This window comes from Carassius carassius, chromosome 5 (assembly GCF_963082965.1).
Source record: "Carassius carassius chromosome 5, fCarCar2.1, whole genome shotgun sequence".
NCBI classification, from domain to species: domain Eukaryota; kingdom Metazoa; phylum Chordata; class Actinopteri; order Cypriniformes; family Cyprinidae; genus Carassius; species Carassius carassius.
The window spans coordinates 31,902,769-31,923,182 of NC_081759.1; the positions used below are offsets into that span (position 1 = coordinate 31,902,769).

At 37.9% G+C, this 20,414-nt stretch overlaps 1 protein-coding gene across 6 annotated transcripts; it reads right to left on the minus strand.

Annotated features, from left to right (window-relative positions):
- Nucleotides 1-445: 445 nt before the first annotated feature.
- LOC132141281 (calcium-binding mitochondrial carrier protein SCaMC-2-B) lies at nt 446-20,178 on the minus strand. 6 transcript variants are annotated; one of them, XM_059550661.1, is made up of 11 exons: nt 19,426-20,178; nt 5,788-5,914; nt 5,503-5,590; nt 5,110-5,145; nt 4,509-4,620; nt 3,633-3,791; nt 2,660-2,812; nt 2,311-2,418; nt 1,858-2,025; nt 926-1,076; nt 446-782 (listed from the first exon to the last, which is right to left on the minus strand). In XM_059550661.1, the coding sequence occupies exons 1-11, from the start codon at nt 19,750-19,752 to the stop codon at nt 598-600; spliced, it is 1,614 nt and encodes a 537-aa protein (XP_059406644.1). In that variant the 5' UTR covers nt 19,753-20,178; the 3' UTR covers nt 446-597. The 6 variants fall into 6 exon arrangements, with proteins under 6 accessions (XP_059406644.1, XP_059406646.1, XP_059406641.1 ...); XM_059550663.1 differs by lacking the exon at nt 19,426-20,178 and adding an exon at nt 7,517-7,778; XM_059550658.1 differs by lacking the exon at nt 5,110-5,145.
- Between the last annotated feature and the right edge of the window lie 236 nt (nt 20,179-20,414).

Consider the following 20,414-nt stretch of genomic DNA (forward strand, 5'->3'; position numbering starts at 1 on the left):
TGTGTCTGGCCCAGTCAGCTCTATATTACTGAACACTGGCATCCAGTGGAATGAAGATACAGTGATCTGAAGGGACTACACCAGGATTATTAGCATTGTATCTACTAAAGCCTTTAGCGCATTATATTTCAGTCGTGCAGTTTAAATGAGTTCATTAATGGATGCAGTGTTATGTTCTTTGCATATACTAAATGCTTTAGTAAATCTGGCTTTTAGAATCCATCAGGTGTTTGGCCCTTCCTTTCTATATAGTAGTTTTTCTAAATGTCTTGCATATGATTGCTCCCTACTAAAATATAGCAAATGCAACCACATGACCTCGGGAGCGGAATAAGGAAGTGTCTGGATCCAATACAGATGCCATTTTGAGATGTTCACATTTTACTTACAGCTAGGATTGTATTTTCTATGCATGTCTCTGGTCTCATATATTCCAGTAACTCTTCCCCTCATGCAAGCTCTGTCTTGGCCCACTGTTGCTACACTTCTTCTCGAGTGCAAACTGGCAATCCTGGACGATCTCTTTCAGTAGTCCAAAAGAAAAGTTGAGAGGAAAAACAAAAGCCATTGCGGATTTGAACAGTCTTTGGGTTCTCCTCACCAGGACTGGACGCCAAGGGTGATCTTTAGGTTCTCATACACCACATAGCTGATGCTAACTGCAGGAATGACCTTCATAAAGTTGGGTGCCAAGCCTCTATAGAGTCCAATAGCGCCCTCTGTCCATACAATATGTCTGAAGAGACCAGTCATGGTCATCTGTGGGCTGCCTTCCTGAGTAGCTGCTAACCAATGAAGGGCAAGAACAAGAAGCAAAAAATCAACTGGACTGTGACATAAATGATAAATGATAATAGTTTACTTAGTGAATGAATTAGACAGGATGCCTTCTAATTACGTATTTGAGAGTTTATGAAAGACTTACCTTGAGCCTGCATTCGTGTCCTCACTAAGGCTAATGGGTAGCTTGCTAACTGTCCACAAGTACTAGACATTGTACCACAGGCTAGCAGCACAAACACACCCGGATCGGCACTGTCTGTAGCATACCTCTGCAGCCACGAGTTTTTTAATGTCTACACATGAAAATAAGAGCGTCACATTAAAGTAATTATAATATAAAATAATGTAAATTAATATAAAAATATTTACAATATAAATGAATTATAAAACATTCAGGAGGTAGAAAACTGAGGGAAAAAAAAGATGTAGCAGTGTTATTTAGTAGTATTTATAGTATTTACTAATATTTTGAATTAGCTTTTTTATATTTTCAGGTTTCAATTTTAGATGTAATTTTGTTGTGCTTTTGTAAATTACTAGTTTTTGTTTTTATTTCTAATTTGCTTTAATTTATTTTCATTTCAGTTTTCTCAGCAATTTTGTAATACCTAGTGCTGTCTAATGATTAATCGCTTATAAATCGCATCCAAAAGAAACTTTTTTGTTTACAATAATGTGTGTGCGCACCGAGTATATTTTATATTTTTGATTATGTATATATAAATACAAATACATGCATTTATATATTTAAGAAAAATATGTTATGTTTATATATTAAATATATTTATATATAATATAAAATATAAGAATAAAAACAAATGTATATATGTGTAATTTTTTTCAAAATATATACCACTGTATGTGTATTTATATATACATTATAAATATGCACAGTACACATAAATATACTACGTAAACAAAAACTTTGATTTTGGATGCGATTAATCGCGATTAATCGTTTGACAGCACTAGTAATATCTAAATAAATGTTCACTTTAACTTAAAATGATTTTATTTCAGTCAGTTGCCACTGACAAATATATAATCTTTTTGTTTTACTGTGTAAAATCTTACCTCATAAACAGCCAGATCTATTCCCGCATAAGGGATGATTCCCAACATATTGGGAATATAACCTTTATAGAAGGCTGTCAGTCCCTCCTTTTTAAATATATGTTTAGCACAGTCAGTGATACCAGAGTACTGACCCGTCCTTCCCAGGGCAAGACGAGTTTTTAAAACCTTAAACACACAAAAAGCTTTGTTTAAGCTCCAAGAGCAATTCTTTGTTTGGTCTACATAGAAAGTCATCATCAGCTTGATTATGTTTCAGTTTCTGAAATGGCAGCTAGTAATTAAAAACTCTGGAAACATAATGTTTTACATCTGTACATCACATATCATGATACAAAGAAAGCATGGGAGATCTAGTCATAGCTTGTTTAATAATTATTATTGAAATGAAAGCTTTTGTTTTCTCAAAACAGTGCTCAAACTTTATTCCTAAATGACAGTTTATGCTCTTGCCTCCATGGGGTAGATGCTGCTCTGAGCAATAGCTCCTGCGAGAGACCCAGCAACCAGCCTCTCCAGGATTCCCAAAGTCTCCTGATTGCTGCCAATCAGCCGCTTAATCTGAAGAACAGGGCAAATGAGCTTTAGAACTCAGAATAAATATCAAAGAGAGAAAAAAAGCACGTTTTTCAAAGGTTTTAAGTCAGATAACAGTATTATGTTCATTTAAAAAAATTATTTAAATCACATTCAAAGCAACAGTTAAACATTGTGGATAAATATATTAACATTGCATTCTTTTAAACATCCAGAATTATAGTTCTGATTTTGTAATTGCTGAAAGATTCCAATGACAAGCTACCTGCTCGTACGCCATGAACTTGATAGCAGATTCAGGTGCGATCTTCAAAACGTTGATACCGTTCCCTCGCCACAGCGACCGAAGTCCACCTTCACGGATCATTTGGGCGAATCCTCCGCCAATGCCCATGGTGTTGCTGCGTGACGCATGAACCTGCCAACACCATTGCAGTGGCGAAATGTCATTTCATTTAAGCATTTTAATGTAAGTTTACTTCAGGTAAGGTAAGCTATATGGGTAGCTAAGCTTCAATGTCCTTTATAGTCCTATACATTCATATACAGATGAATTAAAAAAATGGAGAATTTTAAAATCCACCAAACCAAACTGAAACTAGCCTCACTAAGGCATTTCATAATGTGCATGGTCATCCACCGAGGCACTAATCCAAAGAACAGAACATCCTGTACCATAGTGACTCAACAGTACACTTACTACAGTAGCAGTGTGCCTAAAGCAACACAAGATGTAGTCCCTTCATAAGCTGCACACTGGATCTCACTAAAACTAGGATTTTATTCAAGATGGTTCTCATGAAACAAATGTTGTGACGTGAATTGATCAGAAGTGTCAATTTAGACATTAATAATGTTAATTAGAAATGTTACTTGAGCACCAAATCAGCATGAAGGATCATGTGACACTGAAGACTGGAGTAATGGCTGCTGAAAATTGAGCTTTGTCATCACAGGAATAAACTACATTTTGAATATTCAAGTAGAATATGTCTTTATAGTATACATCTTAATATGAATAAAATATATATGTGTAAAGTAATATATTCAAGTAGAATGTCTTTATAGTATACATCTTAATATGAATAAAATATATATGTGTAAAGTATATATGTTTACCATAATATAATATAAATCTAAGAAAATATAATGCATGTTTCCAAACTTAAATGTGTATTATTCATTGATCATAAGATGTGTGCTGTAAGCTGTACAGGTAGTGTCAGGGGGTCTCATACCTGCATGAGAACCTTAAGGCGGTCCAGGGGTGCGGTACAGGTACGGGACACTGCACCAGCTCCACCTCCTGCTACCAGGTGTCGCCACAACATTCCCGTTTTCTTTTCCTCCGCCGTAAACTCATCCGGGACCATCATACTTTCCCCAACATCAAATATCTGCACAGAGGAAATGACATCATGTGGAGTGAGACTACATTCACAGTCTCCGTGAATCTCCACAATTGACCATGAAGACCACAAGTGTGACTCCCAAATAAGGAGCACCAGAGGGTTAAACGCACTTGCTTTCGGAAAACACCAGTAAGCTTGCAGTCTAGGAATCTCCACTTCAATATTCAATTATCAGAAAAGTGTAATTTATCAAGTGTTCATTTATGAGAGAGAGAGAGCGAGAGGTTGTGTATCAAATAACTGGATTTAATTTATAATAAAAAAGTGAAATTACTCTTCTGTAATATAAGTGTGAGTTATCTGTTCACCTGGGGACAGTGTTAGAATAATCCATGAGGTGGACACATCTACCACTCCTGGCTCAAAAAGGTCAAGTCAGTGATGTCAGAGCACTGTTGATCTGTTTAACAGGATCAGACTGGATCACAGTGAACCTTTTTGTCCCATTCAGGAGTATTTCAAGTGCAAGGAATCAAAATGAACTAAGTGGGCTTAGAAGGACTGAATGACTAAGGTGGCAGTACATCAGTTTAAACGAGATGTGTGGTGAATGTCAGTGACACAAGCAAAAGCAATTTACACAGAATACAAAGTCTGTAAAAAGCACAATAACCCACTCAACGAGAGAAAGTTGGCGCTAAAAGCAAAGCTGGAAACTTTGATCTGTAAGGCACATGGCAGGATGGTGTGGTTCAGGTTTACCGTAGAGTGTTTCCAGTAGAGGATGATTTCAGGAATGTTGTCAGCAGGATGAAGCAGATGGTAATCTCTCCATTCATTCCAATCAATCGTCATCGTACCGTTTTTATCCATACTGTTCAAATGAAAAGAAAAAAGAGACCAAAACTAAATATGCCAGGAACTTCTTTGGCTTTGAGTAGCAGCTCCTTACTTAAAAAAAGACCAGCTTACTCTTTCTAAAATGTATGCACTTCCATAAAGAACTGCTTAGATTTAGCAAAAAAAGCTGCTAGGAAATAAAAATCATTCACATGCAAAAATGTCCCTGGTTTCAGCATATCAGATCTATTGAATTTGGAATTCTTCTTTAATAATTTACGAAAGCTTTCTTCTGCTAAAGGTTTCGTTGTGATTTTTTTTTTAATTCCTTAAATAGAGGCATCATCAGCTTACTTAATATTTCCAAAGCACTACCCACATTAGACAAAATAGCTTCTGAGAGAGAGAGGGAGAGAGAGAGAGAGAAAAAAAGTTACCTCAAAAATGCTAAATGAAGATGAATCAGCAGATGAAATGAAAAAGCAGAGCAAGGCAAACGTGCAGGGAAAAGACCACAACTTACTACATTATAGGGGCATATATATGACCCCTCCTTATTCTGATAAGATGAGCAGAGAGAGAGGGTGGGATCACAAGAAGGAGAGAGTGATAAAGAAAGAGAGACGCGTATGACTAAAGACATTTACACACATACACAAAATGAAAAATAACTTTTATTATTGTATGTGCTGCAATTAGTTCGTATATGTGATTCTGGTTTCTTTAGGAGCTCTAAAAAACTCTTGGGTATTGGCTCGTCAAAGAATGTCAAATAAACATGCTGAAAAATCGTTGTATAACACGTGTTGTGTTAGAGGGTTCCCAGTCAGGTCTGAATTACTAGCTGTGAATAAAAGACTAAAAGACTAAAGATAATGAAGGGGGTTGGACAGATACAATCAATAAAACGAATCACCTCTTGAGGACCTTTCCAGCCTGTTCTTCAGATATATGAACCCCGAGGTCTCTTAGTGACTGCATGATCTCCTGGGAATCTATGCGACCTGCAGTTTTAAAAGGAAACGTGATTTTTACATCTAAAACAGTGGTTCTCAACTAGGGAGCATCAGCAAACTTGGAAAAAAAGATGGCCTTAATATGACATAATACAAAAAGACAAAAAAAAAAACCATTAAAGAGACCAATAAAAACATCTATAATTCAAGAAAATGCTCGTAAGTTCACCGAAACACTAACATACCATCGTTCTTTTTGTCAAGGCTCTTGAAGACCAGCCTCAGCTTCTTCTCATGGTCCCTCAGGTAGTGCACAAACTCCTCAAAGTCCAACTGACCATCCAAGTCTTTGTCTCCAGCCTTGACGATTTTCTGAAACACATAACATGCTGGAATCAACATCAAGACCTCAGGACAGAATCAAGCCAGGTCATGTTTGAGGTCAGTGAGCTGGTGCTTGGGGTGTTGAGCTAATGGGCCACTAGGGACAGACATATGGCCTTTGTTTGTTGAAGAGAGTATTGATAGGACCATGCTGAACATTCTCATGAGCATCAGCATTATGAGGCCCATCCTGACAACGCTTGACCTTTAGGAAAGTAGCTGTCTAAACCATCGAGCAGCATATAATTGAAGCTAATGGAAAGGGATGGAGAAGATGAATGAATCATTAACCTGAAGTGCTCTGGAAAGACAGAAACAAAGCAAATGTGTTTCCAGTTTTAATAGAAAATCAGGCCCATGGCATGACTCCTGGCTAATGTTGCTCTAACAGTGTGTGACAAAATGACTGGTCTGTCCACTGCTGAACTTTTTCACCCCACCCAGTGACATCAGCATCTCGTAACGTGCCACTGAAAACCAAATCACTGAGTCAGATCATTTATTTTATGTTGCTTTCCATTATGAGATTATGGACTTGTGCATAATAACACTTTAGTAAAAACAAAGAAAAAGTGTCTTAATAAACTAAAATTAACTTATACATGAGCTCCAATAACTTAAAATTCTGTCAATAAAGTCCTTTTTCGGCAGAGAGTTCAGCATCATGCCTGATAGTCCGGTGTGCATCCTTTCAGACTGTCAGGATCACGTTCTCAAATCGCCCTGCCAGTGTAAAGCAGGTTAAAGATAGTCATCGTCTTCTCACACTCAATCCTGATGATACAATGACTCAACTGCAGTAAAGTGGGTCATGAGAAGGGAACAAGTTTTTGGTGCTGAGAACATTAACCTTTTGAAGATGACAATGCAGTCATAGAAAAAAACTGGAGAATCGGAAGAAAAACTGAAAAAAATACTTGCAGTCTGACTACTAAATTTTATAGTGTACATATTAAAGTTGTTTTGGTTTACATTTATATTTCTTGGTATTTTCTACAAAAAAGTCACTTAGGCATAAAAATGAAAGTGAGCTCTAACTAAGGGATTCTAAAAGCAGTTCAAACACCGGAGTTAAATAATCTGGATTAAACTGAGTCATCCCTTTAAATTCTGACATGAATGAGCAGGACACACAGCTCTTAGTTCACAAGAACTTTTTGACCATCTAAAACAACACAGAATTTCATTAAATCACAAAACCCACAGCTTACATTTGAGACCTGTGTCAACTCAAACTACCTAAAACTATAAAAAATTATTTTCAGTAAGTGAAATAAATTTGAAAATGAAATAAAATAGAAAGATGATTGAAAAATCTAAAAACTAAATAAATGAAAATTATAAATGTTGCATCAGCAACTGACATAAATATATATTTACTAAATTAGTCAAATAAGTGAATACCTAAAATGACTCAAATGAAAACTGAAATAAAAATTAATTCATGCAATATGGAAATAGAAATAATACAAATGACATCACAAATAAATTACCAATCTAAACTAAAATTAAAAATGAATATACAAAATAAAACATTTGACACACTACTACACAATCACTTTTAACATAATAATAATACAGATGACATACCTTTCGCCACTTCCTGTATGAATCGAATTCTTGTGACGGAAGAAATAAACTCAACTTGAAAAGAGACTTCAGCTGCGCTGGTAAACTATCAGACTCAAAATACTGTAATTCTATCCGTTCTGAGATATGGACAGACACGTAAAGACACAAACACAACATGTTCAGCTGAAAAAAAAAAAAATTAAAGGCAATGTGAGAAAAAAAACCTACACAGCTCTCGTCTGTTTTCGAAGCTATCAAGACCATAACGCCGGTATTTCTGTCACATGCGATTAGGGGACGTATAAAGGCCATTTCGAGGCTTGTACTGCGAACAATGCTATGTAATTGGCTCACGTCGTATACAGCATCACCTTCTTAAAAGCTTACCGTAGTATCTGTCTTAAAGACTGACAGCCATAAAGACTGCAGGTTTCTGGAATATTCATATAATTAAAATAAGGCAAGCAGACAGCATCTTATTTGACTACTTAAAAAAAAAGATAACTCATCTAAATTCCACTTTTTTACTAAAGAGAAAAGAAAAATAAATTGTAAAATTTCAGCTCCCATAACATTTACCACTTTCAATGCAAAAAAGTGGGCGACTCATTAAAGATCTCCAATGCAGTCCTCAGTAAAGCTTGTCAAATCTAGCAACAGTAACCAAGGGGTTAGAAAAGGGTCAATTTAGCAACAACTAATTTGTAAAATTGGTGGTCAGGATAAAACCTCAAACAATAAACAGTTTTAGCGCTTAGTATGTGATTAATCTTGTTTGTCCCTATATAAGAGATAACTGAATCAGATCTGAAGTGGTCTAATCCTGGCACTAGCATGTGATCATTCCCTAATGAGTCGGACCAGGTTTCTGACTATACATTAATAATATTTAGAGAGCAGTGAAGACTGTAACCCAATAAAGATTTATGAAGCAACAGTTTGGGGTCGGAGAGAGAAACGTTCAAATGCATAAGTCAAAAAAAAAAAATTCACACCAGTTCATTGCTGACTATATGCTGCTTGTCTGTTAAAAGCATACCATTTTTTTCTGAGGGTATATAACAAAAAAAATGGGATTATAGAACTTTTCCTGATCTTTTAAACCACAATGGTGACTCCTGATGATTCAATTTCAGATCAAGTGCACATGTAATATCTTTAAAAAATTCATTAAAATGGGCCTTTCTCAGATGCCTATATCACATGAAGCCAATTTGATTTTGCATTTCACTAATTTTCCATATGAAAATAATGAGATATGAAATATCACTCATAGCTCAGTTTTGGGAGATCTGAGCTGAAAAAACTTGCAGCAAAAGTGCAGCAGTTCAGTTGTTATTATATTCCTTTCAGAAACCAAAAAAGTACAAATATCAATGCATAAGCAATTCTCTCTGCAATACCTGCTTAAGATCCTTAGGAGGCGCCACTATGATCAACACTGTAGAGGTCTTCTCGGGTCCTAAAAACTGTACCCGACCCGAATCGACCCGAATCACTACTTACCCGAACCCGACATGCATACATTATTTATTTTTAAAGAAAAACCCGACCCGAGACAGACCCGATAAAATTAGACCCGAGTCCGACCCGACCTGACGGCATTTCCTTTAGAACCCGACTGGACCCGAACGTAAACGGCATTTACATGTGCACAGCCTGCAACCATGCGTTTCTCAAAAATGCACTTAACATAGACGCGGCAGTAGGAGTAGCCTACGCGCTGAAGTGCTGAAATGTCAATCACACATGTAACCCATTACGTCCTTTAAAAGTTGGCATAATGTTATTTACCGGACCATACGATGATTAACATTAGAACCACCACAGGATAAAATTTACCGATGGCTGTTTCTCAAATATAACTTTTCAGATTACAGAATAACAGATTTTCAATAAAATATACAAAGTCTCCCAGTCATTGATTTTGACTAAACACCGATGACGACCCTGGATGTTTCTGTTCTACATATTCGTTTTCCCTCACCTTTTTCGCAATGTCTGTTATCGCCTCCATGCTTTTCTGACAGTGTCGCGTATTTTTCAAATTGATTGACAGGCCTGGCTTAACGACAATTCAAATACCGGTACTTGCATTTAGTCAAACATCCATCCACATGATGGCGCACTAGTTCTTGGCAAAGGGAGGGGGGTTGGTTAATGTGGAACTGAGTAAATAAATGCGTTGCGAGGCAACCGTGCTTATAGCCCGTTGCACGTAGAAGCGCTGATTTGCTCTCACACTTAGAAAAAATGAGAGAACGGTGTCATAGTTGTTTTAAATAATGCAATTTTGTTAAATGCCCAACATAGTTTAAAAGAATTCGGGTCTTCTCGGGTCCATTTGGAAAAGGCATATTTATTTTAAATTACCCGAGACCACTAATACCGAATCCGACCCGTGTCCGAGGTACTCGTTGGAGTTTTGGACCCGAACCCGCTCGGGTCTCGGGTCGGACCTCGGGTTTTCGGATCCAAGTGGACCCGTGAAGACCTCTACAACACTGTCGTTTTCTTTGGAGATACTGTGCTCTTCTCTTGACCGACTGAATCTGCCTGTGTGTCTGGTTCCCTCTGGCCTTCCATTTTTGCAGCATTTTTCAAGTTTTGTTCCTTTAGCCCGTCAGGTGGCCCTGCAGTATCATGTTCACACGCTGTTACTCCCAGAAGCCACTGGGACAGGGATGACCAAAGTTCCTTGAGCATCTTCATAAAGATGCTCCAAGTCTGTTTGTGTACTTGAGTTTTGTCTTGGTCTTCTCAAGAACTACGTCTACAGATGTAGTATGTGCGTACAGAGAGAAACTGCTCAGGCAGTCATATGTGAGGCCAGGAGGATGAGGGCAGATGGGGACACTGCCACACAATTCCCAAAGCTTGCTGGCATATCCAACAGCGTTTCCACAGTAACCCGGTGACCAATTCAAAAAACTTTGAGATGCAGTGAATGACCAGTTCTCTCATAATCGCCTCTAAATCATTGCAAACCTACAGCATTTATCCAAAACAAACTGGCCAGGTAACTTTCCCAAAACATGTTCTTTGCTGAGTGCAACAACACACAAAAAGCTGAAGAAGAAAAAGTCATTCACTCTTCAAGTGACATCACTTCACAATTATGACACACTGCAAAGTAGCTAAAAACATGAAGAAAAAAAAACTTAACTGAAAGAGGCTGAAATCCTCACAATGAATCTGTTTTTAAAAGCGATTCCATGTTTAAGCGCTAGTTTTTCTCTGCATCTGCAAGCTGCTGCAGGTTGGCTGCATCACAGAGCCGGTAAAAAGTGATGCAATGAAAAAAGCTGAAACCTCACTGCAGCTGTGCCTCAGCCAATCAGAGCACTCCACACTGGCTGCCCATCTGACAATGCATAGGCAGCCAATCAGATGACAAAATACAGCCATCTTATGGAGTGATCTCTTATCCAGCAATGAGGAAATTCTGCTGACTGTTTTTTCTGCCCTCTGCTTTTTTTTAAGACCTAGTGCATCATTAGGATCTCCCTGGCAACGCCTCCAGGGTGATTACATGCATTTCTTGAAAACACTGCAATACTCGCCTATTAATATCTACTTCATTCATTGATCAGCTGTTGTGGTTCCATTCCTTCTTTGCAACTGAATCTGGGTTAAACAGCAGAACTTGTTCATTTTTTACATCCTTCCTCCCTTATTTTACTTGCGAATGTTTATTTTTATGTTGCCTAATATTAGGTTCAGGTGTCTAAATTGTAAGGATAAAATAAACTCCGATACTTTGATCTCCTGAGAAACAGACAATGCAAACATACACCGGGATCTTTGAGACACCCCACAGAGTGGAGGTTTCAGGAAACACCTCTCTCACACATGTTCCTTCTCATCCCCTTCCTTACCCATCCTCCCTCCACTCAGTCCATATACATATAATGTTCAACATGAATGCAAGTAATATTTACAGTCATGTTTGGTATCATTTGAATAGTCTCAGAGCGAGTGGTACAATGGTCTCAATCTTACAAAAGTAGACTTAAAGATAGTACAAATCCTAAGAGTTAAGAGATATTTTGATTACTGTAATGAGAGTGCCCTTTTCCAGGGTCCTCCATGTAAATTACCTTCTGTTCCCTTTAAAGGTGTAAACTACCCCTGTCTGGGACCTGGGTTAATGCAAATTCCAATTGTTTGTACATGTCTCCATTTGGGGGATGTTTTATCTTGGTTTTGTATTTAAAGGACTGCAGAAAAAGGATTATGGCCTTCTGTAGCAAGAATGAGCCCACAGCATGAAGTGGCTGTCTAAAGTATTAGCCAATTACCAGAGGTGGAAAGTAATGAATTACATTTACTCGCGTTACTGTAATTGAGTAGCTTTTTTGTGTACTAATACTTTTTAAAGTAATTTTTTAAATCTGTAATTTTACTTTTACTTAAGTATATTTTGTTTGAAGTATTGTACTTCGCTACATTTTAAAACGTATTAATTACAGAGTAAAAAAAATAAAAATAAAAAAAATAAATCGCTCCCTGGAAACCACGGCAATAAAAAATGATGAGGAGGGCAAACTGGCGCTAAAATCACAAGAAAGATGCAGACGGACAAAACAGGCGTTAGTGGTGCAGACACCGCTGAAACCCTGTCATATTCTGAAGTTGAACTCGAAGGAAATGAAGTGAACCCCTGGCCATATGTATGCTCTATTATGCAGTGTAAGCTTGCCTAGGAAGACCAAACTAGCAGCTTATAAAATCTCGACAAGATATCAACCCTTCGCAAGAATGTAGAGGTAAGCTAAATATTTGCATCGTTGCATTGGTGGTTAAAATGAAGCTTTGACATTTTAGCAAGAGGTTTTGCACAAATTAGCCAAAAAGGCAGTGGTGAGGAGTGTGCTATTTTTGTTTTAATGATGTGCGCGCGCATTTATAGTGCGTTCTTTCACTGTGTGATTCAGTTTCCTAAAATGCATTTAGAATGATCACAAAATTGAAGATATAGGGGCAGAAAATTCACATATTTATATAATTTCATATATTAAATCAAAATCACACAAAGAATGCCATCTTTTCCTCCAAAAATCATCATGAATATATACATACATACATATATATAACAGTTCAGTAAACAAGTTAATTAAGAGACTTGCGTTTTAGACACCATATTGCCTTTTTTAGCTCTATTTCTACAAACAGAAAATAATTCCAAACACAGCCACCAAAGCACAGTTTTGCGTCTCTGAGCAACGTGACAGTGTTTCGTTCCTGAATGAATCAACCATTTAAATGATTTGGTTCAATCGCAATGACTCACTTATTAACAGTGACTTGCTGACACATACTGGCCATTTTAATTTCACATTTAAAGTATCTTTTGATTTTTTTAAATAATTAATTTCTTATCATTTCAAATGAGTATTCAACATTTTATGTCTTGTATATCAAAACATTATTCATGCATTTGTAACTGCAGGTTAAATGCATTCTTGTCCTGCACTAGACAGTGTAATACATCTAAATGCCACTTCCAATGAATCTTCTGCATTTCCTCTGCATTAAAAGATGAGCTTGTCGATACTGATTTGCCTGGTAACAGCCCAAATGTTTTATTATTCTAAATAACTGATTCCTTTATATTAAAAACAACTAGTTTGAGATTAATAGGCCTATCCCAGGGGTGTCAAACTCAGTTCCTGGAGGGCCGTAGCCCTGCAGAGTTTAGTTCTAACCCTGCTCCAGCACACATATCATGTAGTTTTCAAATAAACCTAAATGATTAGATTAGCTGGATCAGGTGTGTTTAATTAGGGTTAAATGTAAACTGTGCAGGACTGTGGCCCTGCAGGAACTGAGTTTGACACCCTTGGCCTGTCCCATTTTGACTCCCTCCCACTGTTAAAATGTAACTAAGTAATTTTTACTCTGAGTAAATTTTTAATGAGCTACTTTTTACTTTTACTTGAGTAGATTTTTAGACTGGTACTTTTACTTGTACTTAAGTAAAATTTCATTAATGTAATGGTACTTTTACTTGAGTAGAATATTTTTGTACTCTTTCCACCTCTGCCAATTACCTCCCTCTGATAACCAAGACTGACGAGAATGTGACCGCTAAGGCCAAAGCGATATCTTTGAGCGACATGAGCACCTGAATGAATGAGTACAATCATATTAGAGAATACATAGAATAATCAAATCTCAGAATAAGAATGATTAGAAATAGTCAAGCAACCAATTTGCGTTTCAATCTAAATTGGAGGTCATACTAAAATGGAGTCAGATTTGAGTTTAACCTAAATTGAATAACTCCAAACACCCATGAAACCCTCTGCCAGCACCGGATGCCTTCCTTGGACAGAGTATGGACCTTACAAAATGTACACGTCATGGTACCAAAAATAAAAAAATAAATACCCAATCACAGTAGTGCTTCCCCTGATTAATGTGATAAATGTACACATTAACTAATTAATGTGTGACGACAATAGAGAGATCATAAATTATTCACACAGCCCATTGAACATGATGAAGGGTCTGGCTGCTTGCTATTACTGCACCAGATTTTAAATATAAAACAAAAAAAAATACATTTAAGAGAAAGAAAGGAAATAAACACAAGGGACATGCATGTACATTTTTAAACAGAACGTTAAACCCAATATTTTTCTAAATGAAGAGGATTAGATTAGAATGCAGCTACTGATGTTCAATATTAGCAGGTTTTCTAGCAGACTGACGTAATGAGCCACTGAGGGAATCATTTTCTGATGTGGGAGGAATTGAATGGCTCTATTTGTGGCAGGATTTACATTATTCTGCTTGAATTTTAAGCAGTTACTGACTGTGCGATAAGCTTCATTCACAGTCTGTAACCCAATGAAACCGATACAGAATAACAGCAAACTATCAAGCAGTGAAGTTAATGGGGAGTTTAAGAGTAAATTAGGGATGCACCGAAATGAAATTCTTGGCCGAAGCCGAATAATAATGAAATGCTTGGCCGAAGGCCGAATACCGAACGCGGTGTTTCGCATTTTTTCCATTTATTTTGCCAATTTTTTCACCACTACAATAATTAAATGGTAAAAATTTGCTTTTTACTATTTTGTGTTGCTTTTCAGATAAATAAATCAAATAACAAAAATACAATTTCAAAAAAATTTATTTAACACTGAACATTTTTGAACATTCCAGCAAATATTATACAAACAAAGCACAATATAACTTAAAATAAATAAATTAGTAAAAAAAAAAAAGCCATCTTTGAAGCCCTTTTCTTGAATAGCCTATGTTAGGCCTATAACTGACTGCTGAAAGAATGTAACTCTGTATGTCTACAACAACAAATGTGCATTGAATAGTGCAAAAAAGGTGGATGAACCCACAACAAATGAATAACTGTCCTAGACATAAGCCTACTTAGCCTACTTCTTCAGGAAAAGTGGCAGGTTCTTCTTTATGAAAAGCAGTTTCTCTGCTTTCTCACATGAAAGTCGGTTCCTCTTCTCATCGATGACATGAGATGCAGCACTAAACAGTCTCTCACTGTCGGTGCTTGTGCATGGAGCCGACAAGTACCTGCAGAATAGTTGAAAATTTTATTGCAGTTTTCTGACAGTTGCTCATTTCAAAACGAACAATGTCTTCAAGATAATGAAATGGTTGAAACCCAGTGTAGGCCTACTATTTTACTACACTGAAAATTTTCACAAAATACATAATATAAAATATAGGTAGTAACACTTTAAAATGTTTGTTAACATTATTGCATTAACTAACAATGAGCAATACATTTGTTATGGTATTTATTAATCTTCGTTAATGTAAGATAATAAAAAATATTTAGTTCATGTTAGTATAAGTGCATTAACAATTTTAACAAATAGGCCTACCACTTTTTAATTCAAAAATTACAAATGTGATACTTAATTTTAATACCGTATTAGTAAATGTTAACATTAAGATTAATAAATGCTTTTATTAAGGGTTTTTCATTGTTAGTTAATGTTAAAAATAGAAACTACTTATAAAGTGTTACCATAATCCAAAATATAAATAAAATCTTAAATTAATTTCCCATACAAGTAGCCTACCTGTGTGCCATCTGCGCCAGGTCGGGAAAGCGGCCTTGATTGGTCCTCCAAAATTCGAGAGGGTTATTGCTCCTGGGGATGGGGACTTCTGAGAGATACCCTTCTAACTGTTGAGCGGTTGAGCTTGTCCTCTGTCTTGCAAATTGGTTATTCTCTTGGAGGATCTTATCGAACATGTCAGACAGCGAGACTGTGCGCGCCTTATCTGTAGTACGAGCCCGTTTACTCTCTGCGCTGTTTTCATCTCCTGCGCTGTGCATCACCTGACCGTCTCCATCACCTAGCGGCTTTCCCAAATCCAACTCGGCCTGGATCATTTCTCGTGTGCGCATCTTTTTCCCCAAATCCAAGTAATGATCTTTATATCGTGGATCAAGCACAGTCGCGATGCAGTACAGGGGTTCTGAGTCCGCCTGACTAAATCGTGTGCTGACAGCTTCTAAGAGCGCTCTTTTAGTTGTTTTCACTCCGTGGTCTGTTTCAGCCTCTTTGTTTAAAAGACGCTTTAATGCTGCAAGTAAGGGTATGACGTCTGCCACAGATGCATCAGATGAGCTTATCTCTTTTGTTATCTGCTCAAAGGGGGCGAGTAGAGAGAACGTTCTCGATTAACACCCACTGGTGTGCGGTGAATGTCGCGGGCAGGTCATGATCTGCTATGTATGTAGCCAAGACTCGCTTTTGCACAAAAAGGCTTTCCAGCATATAATATGTACTGTTCCACCTTGTGCTCACATCTTGTTGGAAACGTTTTTGTGGCATTCCGAACTGTTCTTGGATAGATTGTAGGTGCGCATAGGCAAGCGGTGAATGTTTAAAATGGCCAACAATTTTCCTGCCTATCGCTATCACATCTGCTATACTGCGCTGACTCAACAATCCCTCGTTGACCGCCAGTTGAATTGTGTGTGCCATACACCGTATGCCTTTCAGATTGCTATCTTCCATGGCTTTAGCCATATTTCTTGCGTTGTCACTGACTACCGCATGCACTTTAGATCGGTCGATACGCCAAGTGTCAAACATGTTGGCGAACGCCTCGGATATGGCTACAGCTGTATGGGACCCTCTAAACTCTTGTGAGTGAAGCACAATCTTTTGTAGCTTGAAATCTGTGTCGATCCACTGCGCAGTTAAACTCAGCATACTAGTGGGGCTCACATCCGAGCTCCAAATATCAGTCGTGAAGCTGAGGGCTGCAATATCTGTGGCCAAAAGCTCATGGACGTTAGTTGAAACAACGTTATACATCTCAGGTAAGCACACGTCTGAGAAATGCCGTCTACTAGGGATGGTGTAACGGGGCTCAATATGGTCTATAAGCCTGCGAAATCCAACATCCTCTATACAACAGAGAATGGTTGATCATCCAATGCGATGAATTCCATTATCCTTTTAGTTATACCTTTAGCTTTGGCACTGTCATTGGCAAACTTTTTTGCCTTTTCTAAGAAGTCAGCCACAGATGGAGTGGGTGTCCTAGGACTGGGAGCTACTTTTCTTTTCGCTGCTGCTGTTGCCGTAGCCGCCGCCGTGTCTTTCTCGTACTCTGCATGATGTTCGGGGTGTCTTGATTTTAAGTGATAAATTAAACTTGAAGTGCTGTACGTTTTTGCTGATGCACCCCCTCTGGACAATTCAGCAGAACAATGTCTGCAAACGGCTGTTTTTGCCTCTTTCTCTGACACTTTAAAGTGCTTCCACTCTGCTGACATTTTTGCTGCATAAAGCGCGCCTCTCACTCTATGCGGGTTATTTGATTGCGTCATTAAAAACGTCATTGTTCGGCAAAATTTATTCGGCCTATTTACTTATTCGGCCGAACACCGAAAGTGCTTTTTTGGCTATTTTCGGCCGAATAATTTCGGTTGCCGAACATTCGGTGCATCCCTAGAGTAAATGCCAGAAAAGCATGATTCGGTCAGGTTCAGTGAAAGCCAGACACACACTATTGTCAAAAGAAAAGGAAGGCTGAAATAAAGTAAAAAGTGTCTACATGTACTGTTGCATATATAGCTGTTCCATTAACCCATTTACTGTGAGATTCATTTAAAAACTCTTACAATTAAAAACATTTCTGCACATGCCCATTCATACAACATTTAAAGTAGATTCTTATGTAACAATCTATTTTTGAGTGTTTTTGAATAGACTGCATTTGCATTATTTTCTCACTGCATTTGCAATTCCAGCATGCAAATCCAGTTCAAGTACGTGCAATCCACCCTTGATTATTAAAGTGCCAGTAAGTTATTTTGGCCTTCCGTAACTGAAGCAGCAGATGTCAGTCATCACGATGAGAGGTTGTGAATTAAGCAGCAAACTCTTTTGACCTTCATAATTAAACATGTAATAGCACAGTTACTGGTCTATTTTAGCAGTGCCAACAAATCTCAGCTAGTCCACTAAAGAGGAACTTTCGGTTTTGTTCGAAGTGCTTTTGTTAGTTGGCAAACAAAGGAATTCTTGATGTGCAAAATTCTGCAGCCAGGCTTTTGTCCAAGAATGCCGTTATCCAAAAAAGTGTTTGACCTTAAGGAAAATTAGTCAAAAGCTTGTAAAACACACCCAGAGATGAAACTATCTGTAGTGTGGAATGCAAAACATGTCTGTCCTCATTTTGGGCCAATGAGTAAACCATCTCTGAAACTCCTTTTCCATTTAATTTCTGAAAGTATTAACATTATGCTACCTGTAAAAGATAAAACCTCCCACCTTCCCCCATCAGAGAGGGAGAGAAGTGGGAGGGAGAGGGAGGGTGGGCAATCATAAATGACAGAAGGTCTCATGACTTTTCCAACAGTTAGCTCAGGCTAATTAATATTAAGTAGCTGTATAATTTATCGTATCTTCTGAAGTAATAAAAGTGAAACCTTTTCTTCCTCTTTCACATTCCCCAGATTTCCATTTCCTTTTATCAGATTATGACAACTCAAAGCCGGTTCTGTACATTCTTAACGCGTTGTGAATTTCCCAACAGCAACTTCTTTTTTGTGCTTATTAGTTATGTGGCTTTGTATGTTCTCAAAAGACTCTTGCCTAGTTAAGCATTTCCTTGGGCAGTTACATTCTAGTCTAGATTCATATCTAATAATCATGATAGTGAAAATTATACTGAACTCTGATTAGAAAAGAACATGCCTGTATATGGGCATCCTCTATAATGTTTAGCATATCGGAGGCAAAGCAAAGCAAAGCATTCAAAAAAACCTTTTGAGAAGCAACATATATATAATGTATATATCTATAATTACCTGATAACTCTTATATATATATATATATATATATATATAATGTAATATAATGATAAAATAATTGTTCTAGCTAAATAAGGAGAACAGCTTCTTCCTGCCTGAAATTAAGCTCAATTTGCCATGTTAAATGTATATTTTGGGTGGACAGAAACCCACACACCTGCCTCAAAATAGATGCTAGAAAAAAAAATCTAATTCCTATCATGCCACATAAGCTTTTCACAAGTGTTCACACAACAATGTAGTTCTTTTTAGCCATATGATCAAAAACAACTGTAAACCTTTCTAGGAAAAATCCTCTTCACACAGTGCAGAGAAAGGAAAGGCACAGATGTCATTTGTGGCACTGTGTTAAGCAAATGTCACTCAGATCAGCAGGTTTAGTGAGTAACCCCACACAAGAACTGTGAAAGTAAGAAGCCAATAGCCTATAAGAACATAACTTGTACTTCTGGGATTTAATAAATAGTAATGTTAGTAATAGTAATAGTTGTGTCCCTCAGAAGTCTGTCCTCTCTCTATCAGTGTGACTTTACCTGTAATCCCATTATAAAGACCTATTATAGTTGGATAACTGAATAGTCTAAAGTGGATAACTCACCTGGAGTTCATGTTCTGTGCGATGGACCCCCAGCTTTTTCAGTCCGATGGTCAGGTCGTTGACACAGATGCCTCCGTCTCTGTTGACATCCAGGATCTGGAAGAGCACCTTGAGCCGATGCTCCTGCTCGGGCCCGCCGCACACCGGGCAGTGATGCGGGGAGTCGCAAGACTCGTCATGGCGGTGCTCGGATAGAGATGTCGCGGAGCCCAGAGTCCGGCCACAACCCCCGCCTCCACCGGGGTCCGAGCCCTGATACTCTTCCGAGTGGCACTGGCAGAAAACACCGCTGAGCAACGGAGAGACGAACGATCCCCGCTGATGCATGTCACTGAATTCCAGCAGTTTAAAGTAAAGTCTGTGTGTGTATGAGCGCGTGGGAGCGCGAGTCACGCGATCGGAGCGGCGCCTGTGAGATTTCAGATAAGCTTCCGAATATGTCTAAAAAGAGTTATCTCTTTCTTTTGAGCCTCTTTACTTCAACACTCTGTGTGATATGTTCTGGTTTAAGGTTTAAAACTGATCACGCATTCACTCGCTACAGCGGCATTCAGAGCTCATAGTGATGAGCTGGAAGGATGTCCCACCGATAACGTTACTCCGGGTTCTAGAATCCTAAAAAGCGCAGGCAAATCGGCGTCTTCCGACATATACATCTCTTTGAATCTTGTTCCAAATACATAATTTTGAGTTTGCTAATTTCCAATGGTATTCCGTTTTGAACTGGCGGTCTGAATGACAGCTGTTCAACAGGAAATGAGTAACTGGGTGGGGCTTTGATGTGGGCGGGACTAATGATGTCAGTGATGGACACTTGAAATTACCAATCACATTAATTTAAATGGTCTTTTCGTCACGCCCATACAGTCTAAGTTCACGCCCCAATAGTTCTGGTCCTTTCCACTTTTTTATAATTCATAAAAACACGAATAATTGTTGTTATTATTATTATTATTATTATTATTATTATTATTATTATTATTATTATT

What these genes read in the sequence shown, in the direction of transcription:
- LOC132141281 (XM_059550661.1), bottom strand. Translation starts at nt 19,752, where the DNA reads ATGCATCAGCGGGGATCGTTCGTCTCTCCGTTGCTCAGCGGTGTTTTC. An exon ending in CCTTGACAAAAAGAACGATG is followed by an intron (nt 5,591 to 5,787) that starts GTATGTTAGTGT and finishes TTAAAACTGCAG; the next exon opens with GTCGCATAGATTCCCAGGAG. An exon ending in GCAGCATCTACCCCATGGAG is followed by an intron (nt 2,026 to 2,310) that starts GCAAGAGCATAA and finishes TGTGTGTTTAAG; the next exon opens with GTTTTAAAAACTCGTCTTGC.